Source organism: Phyllobates terribilis, unplaced genomic scaffold (genome assembly GCF_046119375.1).
Source record: "Phyllobates terribilis strain yellow unplaced genomic scaffold, ASM4611937v1 Scaffold_7__3_contigs__length_470593459, whole genome shotgun sequence".
Taxonomy (NCBI): Eukaryota; Metazoa; Chordata; class Amphibia; order Anura; family Dendrobatidae; genus Phyllobates; species Phyllobates terribilis.
Genome location: NW_027362767.1, coordinates 431,924,494 through 431,948,370, shown reverse-complemented (window position 1 = coordinate 431,948,370; position 23,877 = coordinate 431,924,494). Strand labels below are relative to the sequence as shown.

Genomic DNA, 23,877 nt, shown 5'->3' with positions numbered 1-23,877 from the left:
ATGTACGATGTGTGACATGTTACATAGGGCACATATATAATGTATGTACAGTGATATGTACGATGTGTGACATGTTACATAGAGCACATATATAATGTATGTACAGTGATATGTACGATGTGTGACATGTTACATAGAGCACATATATAATGTATGTACAGTGATATGTACGATGTGTGACATGTTACATAGGGCACATATATAATGTATGTACAGTGATATGTACGATGTGTGACATGTTACATAGAGCACATATATAATGTATGTACAGTGATATGTACGATGTGTGACATGTTACATAGGGAACATATATAATGTATGTACAGTGATATGTACGATGTGTGACATGTTACATAGGGAACATATATAATGTATGTACAGTGATATGTACGATCTGTGACATGTTACATAGAGCACATATATAATGTATGTACAGTGATATGTACGATGTGTGACATGTTACATAGGGCACATATATAATGTATGTACAGTGATATGTACGATGTGTGACATGTTACATAGAGCACATATATAATGTATGTACAGTGATATGTACGATGTGTGACATGTTACATAGGGCACATATATAATGTATGTACAGTGATATGTACTATGTGTGTGACATGTTACATAGAGCACATATATAATGTATGTACAGTGATATGTACGATGTGTGACATGTTACATAGAACACATATATAATGTATGTACAGTGATATGTACGATGTGTGACATGTTACATAGAGCACATATATAATGTATGTACAGTGATATGTACGATGTGTGACATGTTACATAGGGCACATATATAATGTATGTACAGTGATATGTACGATGTGTGACATGTTACATAGAGCACATATATAATGTATGTACAGTGATATGTACGATGTGTGACATGTTACATAGGGCACATATATAATGTATGTACAGTGATATGTACGATGTGTGACATGTTACATAGAGCACATATATAATGTATGTACAGTGATATGTACGATGTGTGACATGTTACATAGAGCACATATATAATGTATGTACGATGTGTGACATGTTACATAGAGCACATATATAATGTATGTACAGTGATATGTACGATGTGTGACATGTTACATAGGGCACATATATAATGTATGTACAGTGATATGTACGATGTGTGACATGTTACATAGAGCACATATATAATGTATGTACAGTGATATGTACGATGTGTGACATGTTACATAGAACACATATATAATGTATGTACAGTGATATGTACGATGTGTGACATGTTACATAGAGCACATATATAATGTATGTACAGTGATATGTACGATGTGTGACGTGTTACATAGAGCACATATATAATGTATGTACAGTGATATGTACAATGTGTGACATGTTACATAGGGCACATATATAATGTATGTACAGTGATATGTACGATGTGTGACATGTTACATAGAGCACATATATAATGTATGTACAGTGATATGTACGATGTGTGACATGTTACATAGAGCACATATATAATGTATGTACAGTGATATGTACGATGTGTGACATGTTACATAGAGCACATATATAATGTATGTACAGTGATATGTACGATGTGTGACATGTTACATAGAACACATATATAATGTATGTACAGTGATATGTACGATGTGTGACATGTTACATAGAGCACATATATAATGTATGTACAGTGATATGTACGATGTGTGACATGTTACATAGAGCACATATATAATGTATGTACAGTGATATGTACGATGTGTGACATGTTACATACAGACATATATAATGTATGTACAGTGATATGTACGATGTGTGACATGTTACATAGAGCACATATATAATGTATGTACAGTGATATGTACGATGTGTGACATGTTACATAGAGCACATATATAATGTATGTACAGTGATCTGTACGTTGTGTGTGATGTTACATAGAGCACATATATAATGTATGTACAGTGATATGTACGATGTGTGACATGTTACATAGAGACATATATAATGTATGTACAGTGATATGTACGATGTGTGACATGTTACATAGAGCACATATATAATGTATGTACAGTGATATGTACGATGTGTGACATGTTACATACAGACATATATAATGTATGTACAGTGATATGTACGATGTGTGACATGTTACATAGGGCACATATATAATGTATGTACAGTGATATGTACGATGTGTGACATGTTACATAGAGCACATATATAATGTATGTACAGTGATATGTACGATGTGTGACATGTTACATAGAGACATATATAATGTATGTACAGTGATATGTACGATGTGTGACATGTTACATAGAGCACATATATAATGTATGTACAGTGATATGTACGATGTGTGACATGTTACATAGAGCACATATATAATGTATGTACAGTGATATGTACGATGTGTGACATGTTACATAGAGCACATATATAATGTATGTACAGTGATATGTATAATGTGTGACATGTTACATAGGGCACATATATAATGTATGTACAGTGATATGGACGATGTGTGACATGTTACATAGAGCACATATATAATGTATGTACAGTGATATGTACGATGTGTGACATGTTACATAGAGCACATATATATTGTATGTACAGTGATATGTACGATGTGTGACATGTTACATAGGGCACATATATAATGTATGTACAGTGATATGTACAATGTGTGACATGTTACATTGGGCACATATATAATGTATGTACAGTGATATGTACGATGTGTGACATGTTACATAGAGCACATATATAATGTATGTACAGTGATATGTACGATGTGTGACATGTTACATAGAGACATATATAATGTATGTACAGTGATATGTACGATGTGTGACATGTTACATAGAGCACATATATAATGTATGTACAGTGATATGTACGATGTGTGACATGTTACATAGAGCACATATATAATGTATGTACAGTGATCTGTACGTTGTGTGTGATGTTACATAGAGCACATATATAATGTATGTACAGTGATATGTACGATGTGTGACATGTTACATAGAGACATATATAATGTATGTACAGTGATATGTACGATGTGTGACATGTTACATAGAGCACATATATAATGTATGTACAGTGATATGTACGATGTGTGACATGTTACATAGAGCACATATATAATGTATGTACAGTGATATGTATAATGTGTGACATGTTACATAGGGCACATATATAATGTATGTACAGTGATATGGACGATGTGTGACATGTTACATAGAGCACATATATAATGTATGTACAGTGATATGTACGATGTGTGACATGTTACATAGAGCACATATATATTGTATGTACAGTGATATGTACGATGTGTGACATGTTACATAGGGCACATATATAATGTATGTACAGTGATATGTACAATGTGTGACATGTTACATTGGGCACATATATAATGTATGTACAGTGATATGTACGATGTGTGACATGTTACATAGGGCACATATATAATGTATGTACAGTGATATGTACGATGTGTGACATGTTACATAGAGCACATATATAATGTATGTACAGTGATATGTACGATGTGTGACATGTTACATAGAGCACATATATAATGTATGTACAGTGATATGTACAATGTGTGACATGTTACATAGAGCACATATATAATGTATGTACAGTGATATGTACGATGTGTGACATGTTACATAGGGCACATATATAATGTATGTACAGTGATATGTACGATGTGTGACATGTTACATAGGGCACATATATAATGTATGTACAGTGATATGTACGATGTGTGACATGTTACATAGGGCACATATATAATGTATGTACAGTGATATGTACGATGTGTGACGTGTTACATAGAGCACATATATAATGTATGTACAGTGATATATACGATGTGTGACGTGTTACATAGAGCACATATATAATGTATGTACAGTGATATATACGATGTGTGACATGTTACATAGGGCACATATATAATGTATGTACAGTGATATGTACGATGTGTGACATGTTACATAGAGCACATATATAATGTATGTACAGTGATATGTACGATGTGTGACATGTTACATAGAGCACATATATAATGTATGTACAGTGATATGTACGATGTGTGACATGTTACATAGAGCACATATATAATGTATGTACAGTGATATGTACGATGTGTGACATGTTACATAGAACACATATATAATGTATGTACAGTGATATGTACGATGTGTGACATGTTACATAGGGCACATATATAATGTATGTACAGTGATATGTACGATGTGTGACATGTTACATAGAGCACATATATAATGTATGTACAGTGATATGTACGATGTGTGACATGTTACATAGAGACATATATAATGTATGTACAGTGATATGTATGATGTGTGTGACATGTTACATAGGGCACATATATAATGTATGTACAGTGATATGTACGATGTGTGACATGTTACATAGAGACATATATAATGTATGTACAGTGATATGTATGATGTGTGTGACATGTTACATAGGGCACATATATAATGTATGTACAGTGATATGTACGATGTGTGACATGTTACATAGAGACATATATAATGTATGTACAGTGATATGTACGATGTGTGACATGTTACATAGAGCACATATATAATGTATGTACAGTGATATGTACGATGTGTGACATGTTACATAGAGCACATATATAATGTATGTACAGTGATATGTACGATGTGTGACATGTTACATAGAGCACATATATAATGTATGTACAGTGATATGTACGATGTGTGTGACATGTTACATAGAGCACATATATAATGTATGTACAGTGATATGTACGATGTGTGACATGTTACATAGGGCACATATATAATGTATGTACAGTGATATGGACGATGTGTGACATGTTACATAGAGCACATATATAATGTATGTACAGTGATATGTACAATGTGTGACATGTTACATAGAGCACATATATAATGTATGTACAGTGATATGTATGATGTGTGTGACATGTTACATAGAGCACATATATAATGTATGTACAGTGATATGTACGATGTGTGACATGTTACATAGAGCACATATATATTGTATGTACAGTGATATGTACGATGTGTGTGACATGTTACATAGAGCACATATATAATGTATGTACAGTGATATGTATAATGTGTGACATGTTACATAGGGCACATATATAATGTATGTACAGTGATATGGACGATGTGTGACATGTTACATAGAGCACATATATAATGTATGTACAGTGATATGTACAATGTGTGACATGTTACATAGAGCACATATATAATGTATGTACAGTGATATGTATGATGTGTGTGACATGTTACATAGAGCACATATATAATGTATGTACAGTGATATGTACGATGTGTGACATGTTACATAGAGCACATATATAATGTATGTACAGTGATATGTATGATGTGTGTGACATGTTACATAGGGCACATATATAATGTATGTACAGTGATATGTACGATGTGTGACATGTTACATAGAGCACATATATATTGTATGTACAGTGATATGTACGATGTGTGACATGTTACATAGGGCACATATATAATGTATGTACAGTGATATGTACAATGTGTGACATGTTACATTGGGCACATATATAATGTATGTACAGTGATATGTACGATGTGTGACATGTTACATAGGGCACATACAGTACAGACCAAAAGTTTGGACACACCTTCTCATATAAAGATTTTTCTGTATTTTCATGTCTATGAAAATTGTACATTCACACTGAAGGCATCAAAACTATGAATTAACACATGTGGAATTATATACTTAACAAAAAAGTGTGAAACAACTGAAAATATGTCTTATATTCTAGGTTCTTCAAAGTAGCCACCTTTTGCTTTGATGACTGCTTTGCACACTCTTGGCATTCTCTTGATGAGCTTCAAGAGGTAGTCACCGGAAATGGTTTTCACTTCACAGGTGTGCCCTGTCAGGTTTAATAAGTGGGATTTCTTGCCTTATAAATGGGGTTGGGACCATCAGTTTTGTTGTGCAGAAGTCAGGTGGATACACAGCTGATAGTCCTACTGAATAGACTGTTAGAATTTATATTATGGCAAGATAAAAGCAGCTAAGTAAAGAAAAACGAGTGGCCATCATTACTTTAAGAAATGAAGGTCAGTCAGTGCGAAAAATTGGGAAAACTTTGAAAGTGTCCCCAAGTGCAGTTGCAAAAACCATCAAGCGCTACACAGAAACTGGCTCACATGAGGACCACCCCAGGAAAGGAAGACCAAGAGTCACCTCTGCTTCTGAGGATAAGTTTATCCGAGTCACCAGCCTCAGAAATCGCAGGTTAACAGCAGCTCAGATTAGAGACCAGGTCAATGCCACACAGAGTTCTAGCAGCAGACACATCTCTACAACAACTGTTAAGAGGAGACTTTGTGCAGCAGGCCTTCATGGTAAAATAGCTGCTAGGAAACCACTGCTAAGGACAGGCAACAAGCAGAAGAGACTTGTTTGGGCTAAAGAACACAAGGAATGGACATTAGACCAGTGGAAATCTGTGCTTTGGTCTGATGAGTCCAAATTTGAGACCTTTGGTTCCAACCACCGTGTCTTTGTGCGACGCAGAAAAGGTGAACGGATGGACTCTACATGCCTGGTTCCCACCGTGAAGCATGGAGGAGGAGGTGTGATGGTGTGGGGGAGCTTTGCTGGTGACAAAATTGAAGGCATACTGAGCCAGCATGGCTACCACAGCATCTTGCAGCGGCATGCTATTCCATCCGGTTTGCGTTTAGTTGGACCATCATTTATTTTTCAACAGGACAATGACCCCAAACACACCTCCAGACTGTGTAAGGGCTATTTGACCAAGAATGAGAGTGATGAGGTGCTACACCAGATGACCTGGCCTCCCCTGTCACCAGACTTGAACCCAATCGAGATGGTTTGGGGAGAGCTGGACAGCAGAGTGAAGGCAAAAGGGCCAACAAGTGCTAAGCATCTCTGTGAACTCCTTCAAGATTGTTGGAAGACCATTTCCGGTGACTACCTCTTGAAGCTCATCAAGAGAATGCTAAGAGTGTGTAAAGCAGTCATCAAAGCAAAAGGTGGCTACTTTGAAGAACCTAGAATATAAGACATATTTTCAGTTGTTTCACACTTTTTTGTTAAGTATATAATTCCACATGTGTTAATTCATAGTTCTGATGTCTTCAGTGTGAATGTACAATTTTCATAGTCATGAAAATACAGAAAAATCTTTAAATGAGAAGGTGTGTCCAAACTTTTGGTCTGTACTGTATATAATGTATGTACAGTGATATGTACGATGTGTGTGACATGTTACATAGAGCACATAAATAATGTATGTACAGTGATATGTACGATGTGTGTGACATGTTACATAGAGCACATATATAATGTATGCACAGTGTAGGGCAGCACTAGTCATCATAGTGGGGGATACTCGCTTCGCTGCGACAATCAATGCACACGTGCAATGTCTTTCCGGTTTTTCCACAATGCTGCAGTTTATTACTTCATAAACCAAATATGACCGGGTACAACTCAGTGGCACGCCGACACACATATATACAATATTCATGAGCCAAGTGACACACAGGCCCACTTGCTCCAGGTACAGCCTTCAGCAAGGTAATCATATAGCAATGTCCATAGCAATGTCCATATAACGTAGTGTATTACCTTTGCCGGGTTTAGCTGTCTCAGTCTATTACTCTGCCACCACTGTGGCTTTGCGGCTTCCCAGGTGGGGGTCTCTAGCCGTCGTTCCCTCAAAGGCCACTGACATCAACACAGGAAACAGGCTCTGCCTTTCAGGCACCAGGCTTCACTCGGCCTCACTAGGCCTCACACGGTCGGTGTCCCACACACATGGGAACAGGCCTTACGCCTCTCTCACAGAACACACCTGTATCCCATCAAGCAGAGTTTATATATGCATCCCTTGCACACACACACATACTGACAGGACCTAGCTGATGTCACAGTCATGTGATCAGACAGACATTGTGCGCGCAGGACCTGTGCTATGTCACAGTCATGTGACCAGTCACCTGAGGGGGAAGGTACATGGTCAGGTAAAACACATCCTGGACCATTACCGAAATGCCAGCAAGTCGCTGCATTACATATCCCCCCCCCTCTGTTCAAACTTGTGGGGTTGAACACATAATATACACAATGACATTATAACCCCCAGTTCACATAGAGACCATGTACTTTACAATTGTGCTACTCAGCCCCTGGAACATTAGTCAACGACATTAGCCCATTCCTTAGGGACCTACCATTTGTCATTGTCACTGACTTAGTCAGGTCACCTTTCCGGGTCTTAACCTTGTCAGAGCTCCCCTGCTCCCAGCGGTCAGTTGTAACCTTGTCAGGTCTCCCCCGCTCCCAGCGGTCAGTCGTAACCTTGTCAGGTCTCCCCCGCTCCCAGCGGTCAGTCATACAGCGGTGTGACTCACATGCCCTGGTATCTAAGGTCCGGTTCGACTCCGTACTGTCCCATCCTCTATTGGGTCGTTTGTATGGGCTGCTCAAACCTGAGTTACTGGAGGTCTCACTACCTCTAAAGCCACGCCCACTACTCTCAGGACATCTTGAAAGGTCCCTAACTCCAGCTATAGCTGTTCTGTTATTTAAGGGGCCCTTTCTCTGTCTGGTCTCATAATTTCTAGACGGCTGCCCTCTTCTGCTACTCAGATGATGCTGTCTATCCACTCGCAGTCTAGCGAGATTCAACTGTTCTACCTCTCGCAGGTAGGTCACTCGGTACTTCAACAGCATGCGCATATATCCCAGGCTTTCCTCTGTTCCTACAGCGGAGAATGATACCATGCTGTCTTCGTCGGGTATCCAGTCCTGACGATCACGTGAACTGCTTACTTTCACCACCCCAGACTTCTTGACCATCATCTGAATGGCTCGACCATTTCTCCCAACAAGCTTCCTCACCAGAACATGAGGCACCCGGATGACCTCTTCACGCATACTGTGAGCTTTCCTCATCAACTCCAGTTGTCTAACGGCTTGTTCCGTCTTCAACCGGAGAAACCGCTTTGTGCGAATACATCGCTAGTGCATGTCACTTAGGATAGCCACCCTCTTCACTGTGACTTCGGTCATGGACAGGACCACAAGCTGTTTAGCTTCTGAGGTCAAGTACACCTTACAGGCTCCCACGGCCTTCTTAAACTCCTCATGCACGGACTCACTGGTGCATTCTTCCCTCAAATCCTCGGGCACATCTACAAGGCACTTGTACCAAGATGTTTCGGTCTCACCAGTGGTTTCCATACGATCAACCAGCTCAGGGTTCAGGGACAACTGACTTTCAGCTTCTTCCACCTTTACGCTTCCCCTGAGCTGACTCACAGCTACAAATTCACCAATTTTCGTCTTGACCACTTCCATCTCATATTTATCTGTGGTTAACACTCTCTTAGCTCTCCTCAGGCCCACCCTCTCTTGGTATAAGGGAGTGAGTGCAACGTGTTCGCCCTTTTCCTTCTCCAAGAAGGCCTCGTTCACTGAGTGATACTTTGTCAGGCGACTTTTGAGCCCGGAAACTTCTTCCTCTAGCTCCGCCACTCGCCTCTCAGCGGCCCGTCTCTGAAGCTCCTCTTGCTTCCAATGGGTTTGTAGCGACTCCTTGATCTCGGCTCCTACATCCACCGAATCATCCGAGCTCACATCACTCGAGGAGGTATCTGCTTCATACCTCCCATCACCAGCAGCCAACTCCTGGCCCTGGTCTGTGGCTTCTCCGATAGACTCCTCCATCTGCTTCTGCTCAGCCTCCATTTTGCTGAGCCTTTCCTTAAGGCACGTCTCTGCCCCCTGGAGATTATCACAGAACGTCTGCAGCTCCTTCACCTGAGCTTCCAGACCTAAGGTCTTTCTGCGGAGATTACCATTTTCATTACGGGTGTCCTGCAGAGTGGTTTCAACCACTTGGCGTATGAGCTCTGCATCCACCTTATCATCCTCTAGTTTTCCTTTAACCCTGAGGAGATCCTCATAGTCTCTCTTGATTTGTTGCAGTTCCCTATTGAGCTTTTCACCATATTCCTTCTTGGAGTCACATAGCTCCCGGTTGAACTGTTCGCGCAGTCGTTTTAGGCTTTGGTCACGTCCGGAAACTTCAACCTGCAGCGCCTCTTTTAAGGCAGACAGCTCTCTATCCCTCTGGTGTAGTCCCTCATCCAGCTTTTGCTTCACTTGTATCAGCTCTACGTGTACCAGGGAGAACCTATCTTTCAACTCGCACAGCTCATCTTCAAACTCCGCTTTGTCAAGTTCCAACTGAAAAACCTCCTCTTTATTTCTCTGGAACTTTTTCTTCCAATTGTTGACTTCCTTGCTGTTTTCCTCCAGTTCACGCTGCAAGTTCCTCACAACCTGGTTTATTTTCTGCCTTTCAGACTCCAGGTTCTGCTGGTCTGAGGACACGATCTCCAGGTTTCCACACAGTGGCTGCACGTCACTCTGACACTGCTGGCTGATAGGCTCCAGCTCTTGGTCACGACTGGCCGCCTCCTCTTCTGCCTCGGAAGGAGTATCCACCCCTGAAACAAAGGCACACAGTACTACATTTTCCTTATTTTCACTTTCAGCCAAGTCTACAGGAGCAACCTTTTTGTGGCCCTTGCGCCGTCTACGAGATGGGGACTTTCTCGCCTCGTCTAGCCGCTCCTGACTGACCTCTCCTTCTACTTTCGTAGTGTCACCGTCAGCTACGGGGTCTGTGTCACTCCCCATGGTGTTGTGGACTAACAGGTCACCTCCCACTTTGACGTCACCCCCTTCTACTGGAGCTACTCCGTTATCAACGGTCACATTGTCATTTTTAGGGGGTACCAACCCACCACCAGTAATTTTTTTTGATTTTCTATCCTCCACGCTGTTTTGAACAACCGCCCCTTTTTTAGTCTCCGCCCCCTTTTTAACAACCACACCGGCAGGGGAATTTTTACAAGAAAAATCAACAATAGTCTTAGGACTCAGTTCACAACAGCTCTTACCACCTCCCTGGACACTCTGGGACAACAAGGGCGCCCCCAAAGAGTTCAAGGAATGGTCCGCTGCCGCCTCTCTGTAACGGGCCAACAGCTCCTGCCCTTCCTGCACCACGACCTCTTGTCGTTTCTCCCATACCTGCTGTTGTTTCTCAAATGCCTGCTGCGAGTCCTGTTGTTGTTTCTCAAATGCCTGCTGCGAGTCCTGTTGTTGTTTCTCCCATACCTGCTGTTGTTTCTCAAATGCCTGCTGCGAGTCCTGTTGTTGTTTCTCCCACAGGCATTTCAATCGCTCAACAGCTTCAGACTCATCTGCTGCTCCCTTCACAGCCATCATTATCTGCTCCTGCATTTCTTCAGGAAACTCCATTATGCCGAAGAGCGATTGCACACGGTCATCTAACTCCTTCTCCATTCCGTCTGGAGATACTGCACCATTCATGGCTATCACGGTACACACTAGACACTTTACACCGCTCTCCCCGAAAATTTTCGTGGCCCCGCAGAGCCACAGCAAACCAGGTTTGAGTTCGAAGACAATCTTCGCAACCCCACCGAGCTGCAGCCAGATGCTTTAATTCACACTCGTCGTCCTGTGCCGTTGCCCCTAGCAACCGGGTTGTTGTTGCCGCTAGCAACCGGGCTGCAGTTGCCCGCTTTCTCGAACCATATGTAGGGCAGCACTAGTCATCATAGTGGGGGATACTCGCTTCGCTGCGACAATCAATGCACACGTGCAATGTCTTTCCGGTTTTTCCACAATGCTGCAGTTTATTACTTCATAAACCGCATATGACCGGGTCCAACTCAGTGGCACGCCGACACACATATATACAATATTCATGAGCCAAGTGACACACAGGCCCACTTGCTCCAGGTACAGCCTTCAGCAAGGTAATCATATAGCAATGTCCATAGCAATGTCCATATAACGTAGTGTATTACCTTTGCCGGGTTTAGCTGTCTCAGTCTATTACTCTGCCACCACTGTGGCTTTGCGGCTTCCCAGGTGGGGGTCTCTAGCCGTCGTTCCCTCAAAGGCCACTGACATCAACACAGGAAACAGGCTCTGCCTTTCAGGCACCAGGCTTCACTCGGCCTCACACGGTCGGTGTCCCACACACACGGGAACAGGCCTTACGCCTCTCTCACAGAACACACCTGTCTCCCATCAAGCAGGGTTTATATATGCATCCCGTGCACACACACACATACTGACAGGACCTTGCTGATGTCACAGTCATGTGATCAGACAGACATTCTGTGCGCGCAGGACCTGTGCTATGTCACAGTCATGTGACCAGTCACCTGAGGGGGAAGGTACATGGTCAGGTAAAACATATCCTGGACCATTACCGTAATGCCAGCAAGTTGCTGTATTACAACAGTGATATGTAGATGTGTGACATGTTACATAGAGCACATATATAATGTATATTGTATACAGTATATCTTTCTCTCACCTCCGCTCTGGTTGAAGTGGCTCATCACTGTCCTCACATTATATCTGGATATAGCCTCATATTGTTTTCCTTTCTGTGTCTCTCTCTCCCAGTATCCTTCGTCCTCTTTCTCCATCCATTGGACCTTGGGTCGGTATCTACCGCTGTCTGAGTTATAATTCACAATCTCCCGATCATCCACATATCCAATGTATGAGTATTCCGGCAGCCCGGACCCCGGAGCAGAGACCGTCGTCTGATAATATCGCAGAGAGTGACTGTCTGAGAGACACAGAGAGTGTCACATATCACACATACAGGACACAGGAGGAGGTGACACAGGTATGGACAGCGTGGAGGTGACCGCTCTCCATCATCTATGTGAGTGGCAGCATAGTGTAACATTTCATATTTTTCTCCTTATCTCACATGTAACTTTCCACCAAGCTCTATAGAGAAGAATTGCAAAAGTCGCTGTGCCGTGTACAAGGTGTAATGTCCCTTCTGTTGTGTACATGATTGTGGGATTAGTGATGTTCTCTAAAATAAAGACATTGTGTGACATGAGTTAAATGGCCACCGCAGCGACTTATTAACATATACGACAAAACATAGAACAATAAGACATTTTGCAGCTTCCTCGGAGATGTAGCCACTGCCAGGATGTGCGTCACCAACACACAACAGCCAAAATAATTCCCCTCAGCCGCTGCTGCTCAGACTGGAAGACTGACCTGGGACTGACAGTCTGCTCATCTGTCCTCTGAGCCCTCAACTGGGACCCACCAGTTTTCTTTACCAAATTTCTTACCATCCATCCCTCGAATGGCCACATCTCTCCCTCCACAACTCACTCTTATGAACCTTTACTAATGAAAGTTCCTCTAAACGACGACGACGACTCGCTCCAGCCCTTCCTGCACTGCTAACACCCACAAATTCATAACCTCCACATTCAAGTGTCATCTCTAATTCCTTGTCCTGAACTATCACACCACCTGTCTACCCACAAACTTTCCATCCTATCTATTGACCTTGATCGTGGCCTTATTGACCCTTTGCACGGAACGCACCTTCCTCAACAACCTCTTCCCCAGTATGTCCGACCAAACAAAGACCATTTATTGGATACCCTTCCTCAATCAGAGCAGATCCAATTTTATGTGTCTAACTTGCTCTCTAGATGCCCAAACATCCACATTATGACCTCCAGCATGCACAATGATGACAGGAAACCTAAACACAAAAATCTATTCACACACAAAAAAAAAAAAAAACAACAATAAAGTCCCCACTGTCTCCCGAGTCACAGCAGAAAAACACAAACGGAGCTGATCCCACTCCCAAAGATAAACTGCAGAAATAACGCAGCGTCTCACGCAGACTAAGGACTTAGCTGAAGAGATTTGGATTCAGCTATGAGGTGAGTTCACTTTCAAGGTGCTACTTGAACAGGTTATACTTTCTTCTATCGCACTTGTCCTGTGAATAAAATTATTCGTCCTAAAACAATATATTTTTTTTTCCATGAGATTTTGATACACATGAGCCATATTTCACATATAGTCTTATTGTTTAGATTGTCATCAGTCATTGATATATTTTTATTTTATTGTATTTGTGCTCAGATGGAATAAAGATAAATGTAATTTAGTGAATTTTTTTATATAGAGAAAAAAACTTTTTATATACGTGTTTGGTGTGGACACTGATATTTAGTGTAAATATGATATGGAGTTGAAAGTTAGCTGTACCCCAGAAGAAGCAGCAGTGGTGAAACATGAGTTGGGCTTTACATGATGTTTTATATGCTGTGCTTTATGGATCTTTTGTAGGTACAATAAAAAGCCTCGGGTCTTTTGGCCTGTGCTCTCTATATTTATTTTAGGATATTAAGAACGTGAAGCTGAATAATTGTATGCCCAAGATAAGTAGAAGAGAAGAGAACAGCCTGTTTTGGGAATCCAGGAACACCTAGGAAGTGGACTACCTTGATTGCCGAATCTGAATCTCTTCAGACAAGTCCTTAGTCTGCGCAAGATGCTACGTTATCGGTCATAAAGTGAAACTGCGCTAGAACTCTGCACGACAACATGATCCCAACCCCAATACACCTGGTGCTGACTTCACTAGAAAGAAAAACTGCAGGTGCCCCCTCCCCCGACTGATATCGCACAAATTGCCCCATAATAAACATAAGAATGCCCTAATATCCAGATGAGGCAATCCTGCCCTGTACATTGGATCAAAACAGAGTACAGTGAGGAAACTAAACACCCACCGCAAAACCAGCTATGATAGAGCAGGTCCACTACACAAAAAAACAGTTAAGATAGAAACAAAATGAACATATACTCTGCTGTAAGAAAAAGCAATAGTGCATATAAATAACACTGGGTACTTGGTAAACCTTGTACACACCAGCGCCAAGGTGTACCGAAGGTGTTCTCAGCCGGGATGGTCCTAACCTCTAGTATTAAAACCTTATCAAAGTGACGTCAATGTGAATAAGGGAAGAGCAGGACCAGGTCCCGAATATGGACACCCAGCAATGAGAAGCTATATAAACGTAATATCCAGCTTGTTACATCCATGTACAGGATGAAACGTACTCTCCTCCGTGTACAGGGTGTAATGTACGCTCCTCCGTGTACAGGGTGTAATGTACGCTCCTCCGTGTACAGGGTGTGTAACACAGGTACTTTAGATGCAGTGACACAGAAACACAGAGCAGTCAGTGCAGGGTTAATAAACAAGGGGGATTTACTGTAACAGGGTCAATCTCCACGCAGGGAGTAACAGGGGAAATATGGGGACAACAAGGAAGTAGCACGTAATATGCTATAACTGACGATCCACAGTTGGGCTAGATGTAGCAGAATCGACACAGTTGTAATCGGCAGTTTTTTCACTTAGGTGACTCTTGCTCCTCACAAGGCAGTTGCCGGCTGATGCCGGTGTTGCTTTCTTCTGGCTTCCCCGCCTAAACAATGCTCCGTCTTCTTGCAGCAGCGGGTGGTCTCCGGTTTGACCCGCTGAGCCCCTAGTCCATAACAGTGCACCTCACTTGCTCGGCTCCAGGGATCCTGTGTCTCTTCTCCTTCTAGTCGGGCTTGACTCCCACTGTCCACTGCCGCTTTTCCCACGCAAAAACTCCTTTTCTACCCTCTTCCTAGACACGAGCTCAGCTCCCCGGTCACCTGACTCCTCAGCTCTCTCCCCGGACACACCCCCAGCTTCCCGGTCACCTGACTCCTGTCTCGCAGTCTGTCTTCCCCCTGCAACAAGAGGCACAGCCCTGGCAGTTCCGGATCCCTTGTTTTGAAAGTACTTACACCCCGGTCTTCCCCCTTACACTCCCGCTCTCCTTTAACTCGCCATTCCACGGGCGAGAGTTCCTTCACCAAACGTTCACATTCTTGCACTTCCTGGACGATACGTTGCCATATAAATTGATCTTGTTCGTAACGGTGAGGAGGCACTCCTGCTGTTGTCCGTTCTGACCGGCGTAACTCAGTTTGACCGATGGGGGGTGCAGGGTCACTTGGATTCCCAATCTCCGCCTGCCCGGTGGCTTCAACCGATGGTGTTCCCTCGCCGCCTGCACTGGGGACTGCAGGTAATCGAGTGCTGGGGCTCGGAGGTAAAATCAACAATTCTTCTTCATCCACATCGTAGCTTGGGGCAACTGTGACAGGACCCTCTCTATAAGCAGGTGATTCTTCTTCATCCGTGTCATCTTTAGACAGACAGGGCCGCAGCATACTACGATGAACCACTCTGGTAGGGGCTCCTTTAGCCCCCTCAGGTTGAACTTCATACACAGGTCCTTCAGCGCCAAACCTGCTCTTCACTCGGTGTGGGGTCCGTTCCCACAGCCTACTCAAATTGCCCCGGGGCCGCCTGTCTCGAACCAACACCCGCTCCTCGGGCCTCAGACCTGTCCCTCGAACTGGAAATGTCTCATGATGTTTGAGCTCCCGAAACTTTTGTTGTACCAACCGTCGGAGGGTCTGCAGTCGATGCCAGTGTTCTCGGACCCAGGAAGACATCCCCGTCCGTAGGTAGTCCTCCTCGGGGTCCACCTGTAACTCTGTAATCTCTTGCCCCATTCGCCCGAACAGTAAGGTATAAGGAGTGAACCCCATCGTACTATTCACTCGGTTGTTGTAGACCCACACCAGCTCAGCTACAAACTCAGGCCATCGCACCTTCCGATCTTCCTCCAATGTGCGGAGCATTTGGGTCAGTGTCCGATTAAAGCCTTCACAGGCCCCATTTTCTTGAGGGTGATAAGGAGTAGTCCGTGACTTCTCAATCCTGTACAACCGATGCAGCTCTTCCATCACCCGGCCCTGGAAGCAGGCGCCTTGATCGGAATGGATCCTTTTTGGGCAGCCGTACACTCTAATGAAGTCTAGGCAGATAGCCTGTGCAGCTGATTCGGCGGTCTGATCTCTGGTCGGGGTCACCACAAACTTTGTGAAGCGGTCTGTCATTACCAGGCAATGTTCATACCCGAGATGCGCTGGTCCAACAGTCAAATAGTCGATCATCAGCAGCTTCAAGGGGGCAGAAGTCACAATGCTTTGTATGGGGACCCGCTGCTCCGGGGGCTTAACCAGCTCACAGCTCCGGCATCTTCGACAAGTGTCTTCTATTGTTGATCGCAGTCGGGGGTGATACACCAGCCTCTGCAACCACTGAAATGTCTTCTCTGGTCCGAAGTGAGCCCCTCGTTCATGAGCCTCCTTAGTCACTACTCCGACCAACTTCTCTGGGATCTCCACTTGACAGGTGGTCCCGAACTCTCACAGTATCTGTACCAGTCGGTACAGCAGCCCGTCTCGCAAACACAGTCTCTCCCATTGTCCCAGCATTTTCAGCGGTCCTGGGGACAGGGTACTCCTCTCCTCTCGACTGGGGACCTGCCTCAAAGCCACCCATTGACGTAATTGAGCAACTTCTCTGTCAGTCTGTTGAAGTCTGACCCAGTCATCTCTTGGCCGCCCTAGCACTTGTTCTTCCGACGTCTCTCCAATCTGTCCCTGCGCCACGACCAGCAGTCCCACGAAACTTCGGAAGCTAGGGATCTCATCAGCCTCCAAATCTTCATCGCGGTCATGATCAGGCCGTTCATATGTCACTCTGGAGAAGGCGTCGGCGTGAGTATTCTCTGCCTTAGACCGGTAGGCGATTTTATACCAATACCTGGCCATGGGGCCACCCACCGCTGCTCCAGGGCCCCCAACTTCGCATTCTCCAGGTGAGCCAACGGGTTGTTATCTGTTCTCACCAGTACTTCGGACCCAGACAAATACTCTGCAAACTTCTCGGTCATTGCCCAAACCAGAGCCAGCAACTCTAATTTGAAAGAGCTATAATTATCTGGGTTCCTCTTGGAGTCGTGAAGGGAGCGACTGGCGTATGCAATCACGCGCTCTTTCTCCTCCTATACTTGGGATAACACGGCTCCCAGACCATGTAGGCTCCCATCAGTGTGGAGTATGAATGGTTGGGAGAAATCCGCATAGGCAAGTATTGGGGCCTCGGTCAGGTCCATTTTTAGGGCATTGAAGGCTTCTTCCTGTCTGCTTTCCCACCGAATCGCCCGATTCTTGGAGCCCGCCGGCACTCCCTTAATTTAGCTCAAGCAATGGGTTGGCTATGCGGGTGAAGTTCTTCACGAATCTTTGGTAGTACCCAGCAAGTCCCAGGAAGGCCCAAACGTCCTTCACTGTCTTCGGGGTAGGCCACTCCTGTACGGCGGCCACCTTTTCCCGGGTGGGCCTGACTCCTTCACCGGACACAGTATGACCGAGATATTCGATTTGTTTGCAGAACAGGTGGCACTTCTGGGGCTTCACCTTTAGACCATGACTCTATAGGTGGCTCAGTACTTGCTCCAGTCACTGGAGGGGCTCCTCGAAGGTGGCGGCATAGACAATTATGTCGTCAAGATAAATCAGTGTCGCCTCGAAGTTCAAATCACCCAGGCACCTCTCCATCAGACGCTGGAACGTCCAGGGGCGTTAGTCAGGCCGAAGGGCATCCGATTGAACTCGAACAGTCCCATGGGTAATATGAACGACGTCTTCGCACGGTCATGTTCGGCCACGGGCACCTGCCAGTACCCGCTGGCCAGATCCAAGGAGGAGAAGTATCTTGCCTTCCCTAAGGCCGACATTGACTCTTCGATTTGGGGTAGTGGGTAAGAGTCTCATACTGTACAGGCATTCAGTCGTCTATAGTCCACACAGAACCGCAGGGTCCATCTTTCTTCCGGACCAGGACAATCGGGGCTGCCCACGGACTCTGACTCTCCAGTATCACACCATTTTGTAACATATGGGCTAGCATCTCCTTAACCTCTGTATACATCTGGGGAGGTATCTGTAGGTATCTCTCCCACACTGGGGCAGCGCTCCCCATGGGAATCTCGTGGGTAATGGCTTCGGTGCAACCAAAGTCATCCTCATGGCGAGCAAAGACTTCCTGGTACCGCTCCAGTACCTCCTCAACCTGCTGCACCTGTCGAGGTGAAAGTCCTGTCAATTCAGCCCGCATTCGTTCTAGGATTCTTCGTCCACCCTTCGCACCAGCACGGTGGGATTCCGGCAACACGGTGACCACCAGACTCCAGGGGTCTCCTCGTACAGCGGACAGCTGTACCGCATCAGGTCGCACTAACTTCTCTGGCATTCCCAGAATCTGGGCTATTTCCGCCCTGGGAGGGAGTGTGAGATCACCTTCGCCCAGACTAACGCACCGCACTATAACATTGCCACCCTGGATGGTGGCCAGTGTCCGAGCCACCAGGAGTCCGGGGGGTACTTTGTCCATCGATGTTGGTTCTATCTGTACTTCAACCCCCTCAAGAGGTGTGCAGGCCCATGCGGGTAACGTGAGTACAGTTTGTCCTGGCGGTAAGGTGAGCGCCGTAGCTGCTGGTACTATTACTTTCCCCAGGATCTTCCCTTCACTCGACGTCTCCTGAGCCTGGGGAGCTCGGAATAATTGTTGAAAAACCCTCCTTTGTGGGTTTCGTGGGTCCCACCTGTCTAGAGGAATCTCCTTTGGCTCACTAATCAGGATTTGCCTTTCAGCACATTCTTTCCGAGGGTCACCGGGGGTCCACTTCTGGTTCCCCCTGCGACCAAGACGACCCCTTTTTTTCCCACATCTTTTCCACACACTCGGATCTTCATCCACACCACCCCTGCGACTGGGGTGGGTAATTGATTAGCTGCCGTAAGTCTAATTACTGGTCCCCATTCAGGCCGCACTATCTCTGGAAATCGCTATTGAAAGTAGGCTTTTGTCATCGTAGTCACCTGGGATCCCATGTCAATCAGGCAGTGAACAGCCCGACCGCTCATTTCGGCCCAGACAGTCGGGCTGGTGGAAACTAGGTCCTTGGGACTTCCTCTTTTTCTTTCCCCTTCCTTAGGCTCCGGGCTGTGTCCCCCAAACACGGAGCCCGTTAGATTAACGGCTGCCGCGACAGGGGCTGCCCTCGGCTAGCACAGCCCCTGGCATAATGTCCTGTGCCTCCACACTTCCAGCAGGTCGTGTCTCTGTCTGTGTAGGGCTGCCTCACTTCTCTATGGAACTCTCCTGTGAGGTGGGGCCTGAATTCAATTCTTTCCCTAACTGGGGCAATCGATCTGGGTATCTCTGGTGTCGGTGCAGGGGTCTTCTTGAGCCTGGACCATTCACCCCGCATCTCCTGTATCTCCTTTTGCATGTCTCGAGCCCATTCCGGTTCAGCTACAGGCGGGGTGGGTACCTCGTTACTCCGGACCATCCCTGTCAGGGCCGTCACCCCCATCTCCTGCTCTCTCACACGTGCCTCTGCCCCCACTTCTAGAAAAGTCATACGTGGGTTAGCGCGCAGGTGCTCCCGCAAGGCCTGCTTCAGCTGCACATCCCTGAGGCCTGCCACAAATTGGTCCCTTAAGATCACGTCAGGGGGGCACATTCCCAAATTCCCCATGTCGTCTTTTCTAGTGATATAGGCATGCACCCTCTGTAATGCATTAACATATTGCGTCACAGTCTCCCCCTCCTGCTGCACTTGGTGAAACAGCTGTATCCTCAGCTCTCCTACATTGGTGGGATCCCCATGCATCTCTTCTAATATCCGCACCACTTTTTCTACAGTATCCCGGTCATGAGGAGGGCAGTACATCACGGAGTCCGGGCCTCGCCGTCCAGGGCCAGTAAGGCTATTTCGGCTTGCATAGCTGGGGTCATCGGATGCATACGTAACATACTCCTAACTCTCTCAACCCAGTCGCACAGCATCATATTGTCCCCGGTGAACTTTGGGAGATTGCTGAGCATGGCCCCCAGCGGCAAGCTAGATCTAGGGGCTCCCAGGATGGACTGATCTGCAGTGTCTGTGTCTAAAGGCTGCATCCTGCCGACTACGTCAAATGTAACACAGGTACTTTAGATGCAGTGACACAGAAACACAGAGCAGCCAGTGCAGGGTTAATAAACAAGGGGGATTTACTATAACAGGGTCAACCTCCACACAGGGAGAAACAGGGGAAATATGGGGACAACAAGGAAGTAGCAGGTAATATGCTATAACTGACAATCCACAGTTGGGCTAGATGTAGCAGAATCAACGGCAGTTTTTTCACTTAGCTGACTCTTGCTCCTCACAAGGCAGTTGCCGGCTGATGCCGGTGTTGCTTTCTTCTGGCTTCCCCGCCTAAACAATGCTCCGTCTTCTGGCAGCAGCGGGTGGTCTAAGGTTTGACCTGCTGAGCCCCTAGTCCATAACACTGCACCTCACTTGCTCGGCTCCAGGGATCCTGCGTCTCTTCTCCCTCTAGTCGGGCTTGACTCCCACTGTCCACTGCCACTTTTCCCGCGCAAAAACTCCTATTCCACCCTCTTCCTAGACACGAGCTCAGCTCCCCGATCACCTGACTCCTCAGCTCTCTCCCCGGACACACTCCCAGCTTCCCGGTCACCTGACTCCTGTCTCGCAGTCAGTCTTCCTCCTGCAACAAGAGGCACGGCCCTGGCAGTTCCGGATCCCTTGTTTTGAAAGTACCCACACCCTGGTCTTCCCCCTTACAGGTGTAATGTACGCTCCTCTGTGTACAGGATGTAACGTACGCTCCTCCGTGTACAGGGTGTAACGTACGCTCCCCCGTGTACAGGGTGTAACGTACGCTCCTCCGTGTACAGGGTGTAACGTACGCTCCTCGGTGTACAGGGTGTAATGTACGCTCCTCAGTGTACAGGGTGTAACGTACGCTCCTCAGTGTACAGGGTGTAACGTACGCTCCCCCGTGTACAGGGTGTAATGTACGCTCCTCCGTGTACAGGGTGTAATGTACGCTCCTCCGTGTACAGGGTGTAACGTACGCTCCTCCGTGTACAGGGTGTAATGTACGCTCCTCAGTGTACAGGGTGTAACGTACGCTCCCCCGTGTACAGGGTGTAATGTACGCTCCTCCGTGTACAGGGTGTAATGTACGCTCCTCTGTGTAGTGACCGACACATTATAACTTATTACAGGTGTCGTCTATTATAACAGCAGAGGTCACACAACAGTCGCCGTCTCGCTCTATTACACACTTGTGTTGTGTTCACACTATCGCACACAACCTGCAGCTTTCCTGGATTTTTGCATCTCATAGACAACACCACACTGATATATAATCTACAGGACGACACACGACATAAATAAGACGTAATAACATGTAATATAAGGTCCAATCACCGGTCGCCTCCATACTCACCAGAACCCACCGCAGACACATAGAGGAGCAGCACAATGAGGGGGGACATCCTCCTCCTCCTCCTGCCTCTGATATATGGGGGCCCCGAGGAGAAGAACGCAAGTATCACATGAGACAAACATAATGTAACAGTATCACAGGCACTGTGCACCGGGGGGCGGAGCTCAGCTCTGATTGGATGGGAGGTGCAGCTTCCTCCAATAGAATGAATCTGTATGTGGTCAGCAGTTACCGGGCAGATAGAGGCCGGAGCAAGTGAAAGTGAGATGTGGGAGCTGTAGGGCTTGTTTCACACCACGGTTTTGTAACTTTTGAAAGCTGCACGTTTTTGTAAGCACCAAACCTGATCTGTTGTAGAAGTGATGCAAACGTGATGGAGTTTGAAGCTAGAATATCGGTTTTTTTTTTAACATGTTGCATCTGTTTTATTTTCTTAAAACGCATCCGGCTTTTTTTCAAAAGGAATAAAAAGTAGTCAGGAGATCATGTGACTTGTTTCTTATAAAAAAAAATACATGAAAAAAGTTGAAAAAAAAATGAAAATGTAAGACAATCCACTCGCAGCTCCCTCATTATGTGTGCACAATGTTCATATTTCCCCGTTACAGATAATGTACATGAGGATCCAGTACATAGAAGTGGTTTAAGGCTGTGTGCCCACTATGCGTTTTCCAAGCGTTTATGATGCGGAATTTAAGCAGCGTAAACGCTTGGGAAACGCTTGGTAATCCGCCCCCTATGTGCGGATGGTACCCGGGTGTGGAGGACAGGAGACTCTCCTCTGGACCCGGGTACCATAGAAACTGTAAAAAAAAGAATAAAATAAAAAATAAAGATTATATTCAACTTCCGACGGCCCCCGGACTCCTTCTCTGTGCTTGCCGGCAGATCGCAAAAGACTGTAAGAACTGTGGTGACGTCACAGTCATGTGACGGCAGGTCCTTCAGTACAGGGCACCGCAATCTGCCGGCAGCCAGGACAGGAGCGTAGCAAGACTCCGGGGGCCATTGGAGGGTAAGTATATATTTATTTTTTTACCATTCGCTCGGGTCACACTATATAAATCCAAGTAGTCAAGCACTTTCCAAGTGATGCTAAAATGGCTTGGAAACCGCTTGACACCCGCATGCGGAAATGCAAGTGAAGAACGCTTCACATCCGCATGTCCCTGGCAGGAAAAACGCATATACAATCCGCATGTACAATCCGCATGTACAATCCGCATGTACAATCCGCATGTACAATCCGCATGTACAATCCGCATGTACCTCTTGAAGCTCATCAAGAGAATGCCAAGAGTGTGCAAAGCAGTCATCAAAGCAAAAGGTGGCTACTTTGAAGAACCTAGAATATAAGACATATTTTCAGTTGTTTCACACTTTTTTGTTAAGTATATAATTCCACATGTGGTAATTCATAGTTTTGATGCCTTCAGTGCGAATGTACAATGTTCATAGTCATGAAAATACAGAAAAATCTTTAAATGAGAAGGTGTGTCCAAACTTTTGGTCTGTAGTGTATGAGTTTCACTATTTGTATTGAAGAACTGAAATAAATTAACTTTTTGATGATATTCTAATTTAGTGAGATGCACCTGTATATGCTCACCTATTTGAGTT

General features: G+C 45.2%; 1 protein-coding gene across 1 annotated transcript in view; it reads right to left on the bottom strand.

The window, feature by feature from the left end:
• The window catches only part of LOC141155251 (class I histocompatibility antigen, F10 alpha chain-like), a 43,685-nt gene extending 21,258 nt beyond the window's left edge, over positions 1-22,427 (bottom strand). Inside the window, exons 1-2 of the mRNA XM_073642051.1 lie at positions 22,258-22,427; positions 12,515-12,775 (exon numbers count right to left, since the gene is read on the bottom strand). Coding sequence (XP_073498152.1) covers positions 12,515-12,775; positions 22,258-22,306 — 310 coding nt within the window. The 5' untranslated portion in view covers positions 22,307-22,427. The remainder of the gene's footprint in view (positions 1-12,514; positions 12,776-22,257) is intronic.
• Between the last annotated feature and the right edge of the window lie 1,450 nt (positions 22,428-23,877).